Raw genomic sequence first — 11,572 nt, forward strand, 5'->3', positions numbered from 1 at the left:
GTGCTTTGCACTCTTGTTCTCAAGGTAAGGAGTCAATCGTAATAATAAAAATTTAGATTAAAGGTTGTATTAATAATTAAATACTAGGTTCCTGTTTAATAATTAGTCAAACTTGTTTCTATTGTTCACATTCATGATCAGTCTGCTATGATTTTGTTTACATTATATATGCAATTAATTTATTTATCTTATTTTAGTTCGTTAAGATATAACAATAGTATATAATATTTATATATTAGTTATTTAGTATTGCTAAAGGGATATTGCTCACATGGATTATATAACTTATAAATATTAATGAAATTAATTACTCTTACCATCCAGATGCACCAAATTATCCACCATCACTTTCCACGAATAATTTAGATAAGATTCGATCCACACAAAATGAATTGGTTGAGACTAAAAAGCACTCAAAGAGGTCTATTTCATATCAAATAATTTATTTGATCATTTTGTATCACATGTTTATATATTTTTATTTAGTAATGTTTGCATAATTAATACAGATTGGCAAACAAGTTAAGACTCTATCTCGATGGGTTATGCATATTCATAATTCTCACATTCACTTTAGTGAAGACATTGTTTCTACTCAATGACCGATGCAATCCCCAAGCCGTATGGAAGATCCATCACTTTTAGATGAAAAGGATCCTATCGGATTTATTTTTACATATGAACAAGGTAATAGAGGAGAATGATAATGAAACAACAAATGGCATTGATTTGGATGGGAATTAATGATTTTAAATTTTATTTATTACTAATTTAATATGTTTACATTATTTTACGCATGCCATTTATTGCAATGAGGATTGTCATTTGATTATGGTTTGTTTGTTTGAAGTGCCCAGTGATAATGTGAGACTGTGATTTTAGTTATGATATAGATATGTATTAATTTTGGCAGAAATATCATGAGAAATGAACTAGCCAAAATAATTTAACTTATTTTGAGATACAATTTAGTATATAATTTCATATATTGTCACGATTGTTTAATACAAAATTTAGTCTTGGATAATGCTATAATTAATTTGAGATAAAATATAGTATTCAGTCTCGAATATTATCATGGTTGTTCAAGACAAATTCAAGACAACATATAGTTTCCAAAATTATCATGAAGATTCGAGACAAAATATAGTCTAAAAAATTGACACGGCCTGACCGTGTGTAATTATACTCAAAGTATTTTTCTTATCCACAAAGTTCAATAGAACAAGTGGATTCATAATATGGATGAAAGAAAATAGAATGAAAAAGAAAAGATAGTGCAAAGAATGTAAATTAATATAGAAGATAACCAACCACGAGAATAAGTTTCGGACCTAAAATCAAACCATAGGTTGAAACACAATCAATAGACTAAATCCCATTGCAAAGAATTTGGAAGCCACGAAACCATTGAAATCACTCCAAAGACCCGATTTGACACTCTAAATGCGAAGAAATCACTCCCTAATACTAGAAAATTATAAAAGTGAAATTTGATTGAAAATATAAAATTGTCTCATTACAATGATAGACAAGAACCTTATATAGAGCTCATTGAGGAAAATAAAAGACAACAAATAATAAAGAAAATAAACCGAAAGGTAAGTTTAACTATAAGAAAACAAATAGTAAGAAAAGTTCGAGATATAGAATTATATTATATGGAAACTTATAATAAAAGGAAATCTATGTTAAGGTAACTTTTAGAAGTTTTCATAAGTGATGATTCTCTTGATAATCTTCCATAATTGGGGATTCCCTTGATCTTTCAATCCCGATTATTGCGGGTCCCATTAAAGTAGTTTCAGGTGAGGACTAATTGGTTTCCAAGCATCATCTTTAAATTAATTCTCCACGAAAAATCATCGGGTCAACATAGTGATGTATTCTTGAAACTGACAAGCTTGACTTCGAGTGATAGGTCCCACGGACATTTGAATCCTTGAAGATTGAACGTCTGTGTCATTCCCTCTTTCTTGAAAAGTTTTCTTGTTCTCCCGAATAAGATATTCATCAGCTGCATAAAAAAACTTAAGGTAGAAACATTAAAAGTATCATGAACTTGGTACTCACTTGCAAGTTCAAGTTTATAGGCATTATCATTGTGTTCCAACACTCAAAATGGCCCATCGCCACGGGGAGTAAGTTTTGAGTTTCGAAATTCTAGAAATATTTCATTCTTAAGTGTAACCAAACCCAATCTCCTATCTCAAATACAACCTTCATGGACCCACGGTTAACTTATATTTGGTAATTGTCAAATGTCTTTCGTAGATTCTCCCGAACTTGTAAATAAAGTTATTGAACAAATTCAACCCTTTTTCTGCCATCAAAACTAACATGTTCATTGTGTGGAAATTGCATAAGATCAAGAGGACTTAATGGGTTAATATCATAAACAACCTCAAATGGAGAACAATTTGTAGAGCTATGAATTGTATGGTTATATGGAAATTCAACATGAGTTAAACATTCTTCCCAATTCTTTAAATTCCCATTAACTAAGGCACGTAACAAGCTACCCACAGTTTGACTAACAATTTCAGTTTGACCATCGGTTTTTGGATGATATGATGTGGTAAATATTAATTTTATACCTAATTTAGCCCAAAGTGTTTTTTAAATAGCTTAAAATTTGAGAATTTCTATTAGAAACAATGGATCGCGGAAACGCCATGAAATTTAAGAATCTCTTTGAAAAATAATGAAGCAACATGCGAAACATAAGTGCTTTTTGTGCATGGAATAAAATATGTCATTTTTTAAAATTGATCAATTACAACAAATATTGAATCTTTACTAGATCTATTCCTAGGCAACCCTAATATGAAATACATAGAAATATCAACCCAAGAGGATTCAGGAATGGGTAGAGGAGTATACAAACAATATGGATGAACAATAGACTTCGAAGAGAGACATGTACACCGACAAATTGCGGCTTCAACTTTGGCTTTCATTCGTGGCCAAAAAATGTTCCTGCAGCAAAGTAAGTGTCTTGTTCCTACCAAAGTGTCTCATCAAACTCCCATAATGACTTTCCCAGATCAAAAGTTCTCTTAAAAAATATTTAGGCACACACAATTTATTTTCTCGCAGCAAATACCCATCATGTACATGATACTTTTCAAATGCATATGAATTATATTTAGCAAATATATCGGAGAAATGAACGCCAGTTTCATATAATTCTTTCAAATAAGAAAAACCTAATAGTTTAGACTCAAGTGTGGAAAAAGTGCATACCTGCATGGCAATGCATCCGCGGCGATGTTTTCTTTATCCTTTTTGTATTTAACAATATAGGGAAAGGTGTCAATGAAGAAGATCCATCGGATGTGTATCGTACTTAACTTAATTTAAGATTTGATATGTGATAGCTCGATTTTTTATACATATTCAAGTGCAGGGACTTTTAGTCGAAAATTTAAATGTAAGGGTTTATTGTAAGCGATCAGATATAGCAAAAACTTGTGGTTGTAGACCCTGAATCGTTTATCATAATTATTTATACTCTTTAACTGGTGAGTTTCTAGGTCGAACACAGAGATTTTAAGTCGCAAACTCAAATCGAGTGTTGATCTCATAAAAGCGGGGGAAAAGCAGTAAGAAGACCCGCTTTGCAGCAAGCCTGCATCTAACGCAACAAAAAGTTGCAAACTAGGGAAAGCGATAAAAGTGAGCGATGGTGAACGGAGTGGTGGTGAGCAGACTAGGTGCCAGCGATGGGTGAGCAAGAGGGACATGAGCGAATGGCACAACATATATTTATATAGATTGAATGGTAGAGAGTGGTGGAGAGGAGCTCTGTCTGAACTATGCGTTATTCAATGGCTAGGTTTTCCTGGATGAAATGAGCAAGTGATGCTGGTGTTTAATCGAAACATATATGTATAATACGGAAGCGGTAGGAGGGAGTAATGTAAGTATATAAACCAAATTATAAAGAATTTTGATCGCTGGTACTTGACCTTAAGGGATTTACAACAAGACTTTAATGACACCCAAAATCAGAACATTATAAGAAAGAAACCCTACTGTCACTAGGAATTTCTGTAACCCAATAGACCACCGCCTATGTCCAATTAATTACCCTAAATTTTGTCTCATTAGTGGTTTTACCCTTCTGTTACCTCTTTTTAATCAAAATTGAATTCAGACCAGTAATTAAGCAGGTCGACAAGGCTCCCGCATACTTAACTACATTGAACTACCTTGAATCTGTTTGTGAGAAAGACAAGGCTTGAATAATCAATTTTTTTGCGTTCTTCCTCAGCGAAGTGAAATTCTTTACAACTAGGGTTTATATAAATGTGAAAATATGGAAGAAGTGATGGTGGAGAACAACTGATATTTCATTACTTTCTACCAAAGCAGGAACTTCTAATTCTACAAAAGCTGTAATAAAAGCGGTAAACTAAAACTAAGTAAGCAGTAAAATGTAGCCAAGGGGAAAGAGAAATCTTAGCCCCCATGGCATTCTTGCGGAGAACTCCCTTACAGGGTTGGAGCACTCTGAAGGCAGGAAGATAGCTAGAACGCGTGTACAGAAGTGCTTGTATACTCCTTATCGAAGTATGTTTATAATTGGATATCTGGCCCTATTTATAGCTAATGGGAGTAGCGGTTGCGAGCAGTTGAGAAGTGGTTCCAAACGGTTGCTGGCCGTAACTCCTAGGGTGCTCGCTTCACTTGCTTCGACTTGTAAAGGCGCAAATCTTCCTCGCTCACCCAGATGGTTGGAGGGCATCAGCGCAGCTGAGCGGAGTTGTCAATGCTGGCTGGTAGTGGAATGGTTGTACCGCTGCGGATTGAACACTTAGACATTATTTGCAGCCAGTTGCCATCGCTCCACTGCGGTGGGTGTCTGGGTCGCTGGCCTGAGCGATGGAGTCATCGCTTGTGAGCGGAAATGGCTATCGCTTGTCTCATCTGCCTTAGCTTTTCTGGACACGTATCACCGCTTAAAAGGTAGGAACATGGCTGTGTTCAGAACACGGGCAGAAACACGGCCGTGTTCAAAAGTGCAGGGTAATCAACACGGCCGTGTTGAGACCAACACGGCTGCCTCGGACGCCCAGTCAACTTCTGAGTCATCCAACACGGCCGTGTTCAGTTCCAGTTAACCATCTTAGGACTAAAATTGATAAAGTTTCATTTGAATTGGACCAAAATTGATAATTTTTTTCATGAGACCAAAATTGATAATTATAATATTGAATGAGACAAAAAATGATTTTTACTCTTAAAATAATAATATTTAGTTAGTGAATAATATTGAGTATGATACTACCTCCGTCCACCGCCAATTTATCATTTGCATTTGGCGTCATTGTTTTTAACATTAAAAATATCCTTATATTTGTATAATTTTTTGTACAAATGTCATTTCATTAGTATTATAAGACACCAATATAAGTATTTTTTGTCGTTTTTCATTTATTTGTACTACGTTTTGATATAATAATTAATATTTAAAAATTAACATGCAAAACGTAAATGGATAGATTGGTGATGGACAGAGGTAGTATTATTTTCTTAATTTTTCTATAATTAATAATATTGGTAGTTTTAAAAGAAATTTAATATATAGTTAACAAAATAACACAAGTATGAGTAAATTGTTTTTTTTAGTGTCGTAATTGGACCCCCTTACCATTTTAGTTCCGTAACTGGAGGTTGTTTTAAAATAGTGCCGTAAGTGAAAATTTTTCTCAATTTAGTCCTCAATGCCTATGCGGCATCTGTGTGGCAGGCTGGCGGACACGTGTCGGCCCGATCAATGCCAGATGGCTAACATGTGTCCAACACGTGGATAATTTTTATTTTTCTAATATTATTTTTTAATTAAAATATAAAAAAATAAAATTGAAGATATAAAATATATAAAAAAATAAAATTAAAAAATATAAAAACATAAAACATAAAAATAAAAAAATAAAAAAATAATAAAAAAATGATCTACATGTTTGTCAGGTCAGAGCCACGTAGCCGCTACGTGGATAATTTATATTTTTTATATTAAAATAAAATATAAAATATAATTAAAAATAATACTAATAAATAAATTATTAAAGGTCATGTGGCGCTAACTTGACGGACATATGGATAATTTTTATTTATTTTAAATTTTAAATTTTAATTTTAATTTTTAAATTTTATATATTATTTTTATTTTTATTTTTATTTTTGAAATTTTTTATATTTAAAAAAATAATATTAAAAATATATATAATCCACGTGGCGGACATATGTCAACCACATAACGTTGACTTGGCCGACAAAATTATTATATTTTTTTTTTGTTTGTGTAATAAATAACAAAATTTTAATATATTGGGAGTGACTTTTTTTTTTTTGTTAATTTATTTGGAGTGTTGTATTTTGTTTGTTAACGATATTTTTAATTGATTATATTTTAATTTAAAAATTATGAAATTTTATTTTACAAAACTATTTTTTTATTTGAAAAATACAAACGGCATCATAATCTCATTTCGACATAATGAAATTTATCATTGCGATAGTATATTTTTTAGGCAAAACCCTTACAATTTTATATGCGTTTATTTTCGATATAAACTTACAAATTTTAATTCATTCGGTTTAGAGGATACACTTAAATTGTAATACAAAATATTTATTAAAAATATTGGAATTAACTGAATAAATTTCGTGTAATGCAAAAAGTAGGTATTTCAAATATGTTCTATAAGTATTGATTGTTTTATAATAAAATATTAACAATGAATTCGAAAAACACATAAATTTCTTTTAAAAGTATGCTTTTCTAATAGGAAAAGTACAAACGAAACAATAACATCCTTTCAACTTGATGCAATTCACCATTGCGATGATTTATAATTTTTGACACAACCCACTTATTTTTATTTGTATTTTTTGTCGATGTAAGTGTACAAGTTTTCATTCATCAATTGAGATTTATGTTACAATATTATAATATAAGAAGTATTGAGTACTCTACAATAAAGTATTAAAAATAATTCGAAAAGCACATAACTTTGTCTTAAAAATCATGTTTTTCTCATATGAAAAGTACAAATAATACCAAAATATTTTTTCGACTCAATGCAATTCACCGTTGCCATAGTATATTTTCTCGACACACTCCTTGTAATCTTATTTGCGTTTCTCATCAATGTAAGCTTATAGATTTTAATTCATTCATTCGGATTTATGGGACAAAAACATAATATAGTAAATCAAGTTAACACTAATATTTTGAAGTGAAAAATATATGGTTTTAACTTTGAAAGTATCACGCGACAATTATGATCATAATTCTTAAAAAATAATAATAATAAAAAACACTCATATTGCAATGCAAAATATTTATATAAACTATTGGTCTCAAACTTTGTGTAAGGCAAAAAATAGGTATTTCAAACACCTTGTACATGTACCGGCTATTCTACAATAAAAATATTAAAAATAAATTCGAAAAGTATAAAATTTTATTTTAAAAAGTACAAACAACATCATAGCCTCTTTTCAACTCGATGTAATTCACCGTTGCAATGATATATATTTTCGACACAATTTTTGTAATTTATTTGTGTTTATTCTCTATATAAGCCTACACGCTTTTAAGTTATCAATTGAGGTTTATGGTACCATAGTATAAAATAAGAATCAAGTTAATACTAATATCTATGGTGCTCAATTTTGAAATCATCGTTTGACAATAAATCACTTACTGATAATAATTCTTAAAAAATACAGGCAATACTTAAATTGTAATGTAAAATATTTAATAAGTATTAGTCTCGACTGACTCAAATTCGTGTAAGACAAACAAAATAGGTATTTCATACACAAAAGTATAGAACTTTATTTAAAAAAATTTGTTTTACTCATATGAAAGTACAAACAACCAATGACCAAACTAGCCTCCAAACTTCGGAGGGTAAAATAAAAGTTTGTTTTTTATAATTCAATATTTTTTTAGGGCACCATGTAAAAAAAAAAGGAACAAAAATAATATGTTTGAAATTGAAAAGTTTTAATGTAATTATATAAATTAAATTATTTTTTATTATAAAATATTGAATATTGAAAGACAAATCAATAAAATTATCTAAATTTTTTTATTTTTTATACAAAATAAAAATAAAAAATTAAAAAATAAGAGGAAAAATTATTAAAAATATACAATTTTATTATATTTAAAATTTTAAAAAATATATTTTCAGGGGCCGGGGGTGGGTGACACCCAAAGCCCCAAATGGATCCGTCCATGCAAACAACATCATAACACTTTGCTATTATATATTTTTTCAACACAATTCTTGTAAATTTATTTGTATTTATATATATAAAATAATCAAACATAATTAATACTATCAAAACTAAAATTATTTTTTTTACTTCGGGAGCTTGTGATTAAGACCATTGTTTATTTATCATACAAAATACAAGTATTTTTTATGCTACCTCTTGTTAGGTATATTTTGTAGGTAATTATATATATATATATGTATATATGTTTATTTATGATTGCCCTCATGCATGAAAGTAAGAGAGACTAAATTAAGAGTCAAGAATATAATTCAGGAACATCCAGAGCGAGCAGAGGTTACACGCAGATGAACTCTACCATTCCATTCTTAATAGAAGACCACTGATTTGATTGCCTCCAAAGAAGGAAGCCTTTTTTAACCCTTTCGCGCTCCCTCTTCTATATATATACACGCACTTAGACACATGAGATATATAAGAAAATAGCCCTTGCATGTTCAATTTCAACAATTAATTAATGGCCTCTAATATTCCTCTTTCATTATTCCTCTGCTTCTTCATATCCATCTGCCATGCCCATGCCGGCAAGATCTCAGTGTACTGGGGCCAGAATGGCGGGGAGGGCACATTGGCGGAGACCTGCGCCACCGGGAACTACCAATTTGTGAACATAGCCTTTCTCCCGACGTTTGGGAATGGGCAGAGCCCCATGATCAATCTGGCCGGACACTGTGACCCCTACTCGAACGCGTGCACAGGCCTCAGCTCCGACATCGAGTCCTGCCAGGCCAGAGGCATCAAAGTTATTCTATCCATCGGAGGGGGCGCAGGCAGTTACTACCTCAACTCCACTGAGGATGCCAGGGAAGTTGCCACCTACTTGTGGGACAATTTCTTGGGAGGTAAATCCGCGAACCGCCCCTTGGGCAAGGCTGTGTTGGATGGCATCGACTTTGACATCGAAGGAGGGACCAATCTTTATTGGGATGATTTAGCAAGGTACGCACCATACCGCACCATCACCTCAAACTATAAAATATTTACAACCTACACTTAAAATTGTTCATAACTCCCTCGTGCTTTCGAAATTCAGCATAAAATTTTACTATACTTTAAAAATTGCATGGCGCCCCCTGATACTTTGAAAAATGTTGCATAAAATCCCACCGTCATGAAACTTCCCTTGTGTAATAAGAAGATGATTTTCTATTTATATTTTCTGCATGATGCGGAGGTTTCATGCAACGTTTTTGAAAATATAAGGGATGTCGTGCAATTTTTTTTAAGTAAAAAGGGAATTTACGCTGCAAAGGGTTTCATGCAACGTTTTTTAAAGTATAAGGGGGCGTTATATAATTTTTAAAGTAAAAAAGGATTGACGCTGAGTTTCGAAACCAAAAGGGAGTTATGGGCAATTTTGTCTATATATATATATATATATATGCATCCTCTATCTAAAAAGATGATAATTATACAATTTACTTATATATGTATATATAGGTACCTTTCTAATTATGGAAAGCGTGGGAAGAAAGTGTACTTGACGGCAGCGCCGCAATGCCCTTTCCCGGATTACTATGTGGGGAAAGCCCTGGAGACAGGACTGTTCGACTACGTGTGGGTGCAGTTCTACAACAACCCGCCGTGTCAGTACTCTTCAGGCATGGCCAGCCTGGAGAAGGCCTGGAAGGATTGGAATACAGTCCCCGCTGGACAGATATTCTTGGGCCTGCCGGCCTCGCCGCAGGCTGCTGGAAGTGGGTTTGTTCCGGCAGGGGATCTGACCTCGCAGGTCCTGCCGGAGATCAAGGATTCCGGCAAGTACGGAGGCGTCATGCTGTGGTCTAAGTACTATGATACTGGCTACAGCTCCTCTATAAAGAGCCATGTCTGAATTATTCCACCCTTGTACGTAATTAATTAATCGATCGAGTGTGTATTTATATGTCAGTGTTGGGTTGATTGTTGAGTTAAGTGAAATGGAAAATGCTTGTCTGTGTTGACGACGTTCGATAATTTGAAGCATTCAAATTATTGCAAAAATTAGAATATTAAAAAAATATATATATTATTAAAACAATGATACAAGTAAAAAAAAAAAAAAAAAAAAATAGTTGGAGATTATTTTTGGAAAAAAAACAAGGGTAAACTGTTTTTCTAGTCCCGTAACTGGATCCCTTGTCTTTTTAGTCCCGTAAGTGGAGCATGTTGCAAACTAGTCCCATAAGTGAAAAATTTTTGTTGTTTTAGTCCTCCGGCACCGGAGACGCCCGCGTGGCTCGCCGAAGGTAACGTGTCCGCCAGGTCAGCGTGTCGCTGACCTGGCGGACACGTGGATTTTTTTTTTATTTTTTATTTTTTTAATTTTTTTTAAAACTTATTTTTAATTTATTTTTAATTTTATTTATATATTTTTTAATTTTTAAATTTGATTTAATTTAAAAAAAATTGAAAAAAATAAATAAATCCACGTGTCCGCCAAGTGTCGCTGACCTAGCGGGACACCTGGCGGACACGTCACCTCCGGCGAGCCACGCGGGCGTCTCCGGCGCCAGAGGACTAAAACAGCGAAAATTTTTCACTTATGGAACTAGTTTGCGACAGGCTCCACTTACGGAACTAAAATGATAAGGGGTCAAGTTACGGGACTAAAAAAACAGTTTACCCCAACAACAATAAAAAAAAATAATAATAATATTATATAATCAATCAACACACCATTATAATTATGATGGAGGCAGTATTATATAATCAATCAAACACACACCGTCAGAGTTGGGAGCAGGTATTAGCGAGAACAAAGTGAGCGACACTCAGGGCCCAACTTTAGAAAATGGGCTATATTTTAAAATATTAATATATTATTATTAGATATATAAAATTTCAAAATTAAATTTTAAATTTAAATTTATATTGTTTCTTCTATGTAATTACTTAATTTAATTTTAATTCTAAAATTATTTTTTAAACTCTAATCCCAAATTCAATCTTCACGTTCACAATCTCACTTTCTCTTCTCACCTTTTCCCTTCCAGCCATCGTTCACAATCCCTTCCTCATTCTTCTTCTTCTTTTCTCCGTCGGTTCAGCGACATAGACAAACATACAATCCTCTTCCGTCTTTTTCTTCTTTTCTCCCTCGGTTCAGTGACATAGACAGACAAACAATTCCCCTCCCACTATTTCTTCTTTTCTCACTTGATTCAGTGACATACACAGACAGACAATCCCCCTTCATCTTCTTCTTTTCTCCTTCAGCGACATAGACATACACAGACAGACAATCCCCCTTCATCTTCTTCTTTTCTCCTTC

The 11,572-nt window shown here is 32.7% G+C and overlaps 1 protein-coding gene across 1 annotated transcript; it reads left to right on the forward strand.

Annotated features, from left to right (window-relative positions):
* The first annotated feature begins 8,683 nt into the window (after positions 1-8,683).
* Positions 8,684-10,327, forward strand: LOC127242279 (acidic endochitinase-like). Its single transcript, XM_051261759.1, has 2 exons — positions 8,684-9,258; positions 9,760-10,327. The coding sequence occupies exons 1-2, from the start codon at positions 8,777-8,779 to the stop codon at positions 10,151-10,153; spliced, it is 876 nt and encodes a 291-aa protein (XP_051117716.1). The 5' UTR covers positions 8,684-8,776; the 3' UTR covers positions 10,154-10,327.
* Positions 10,328-11,572: the final 1,245 nt, after the last annotated feature.

The sequence above is a fragment of the Andrographis paniculata genome, unplaced genomic scaffold (assembly GCF_009805555.1).
Source record: "Andrographis paniculata isolate CXL003 unplaced genomic scaffold, ASM980555v1 Contig86END, whole genome shotgun sequence".
In the NCBI taxonomy this organism is placed as follows: Eukaryota; Viridiplantae; Streptophyta; class Magnoliopsida; order Lamiales; family Acanthaceae; genus Andrographis; species Andrographis paniculata.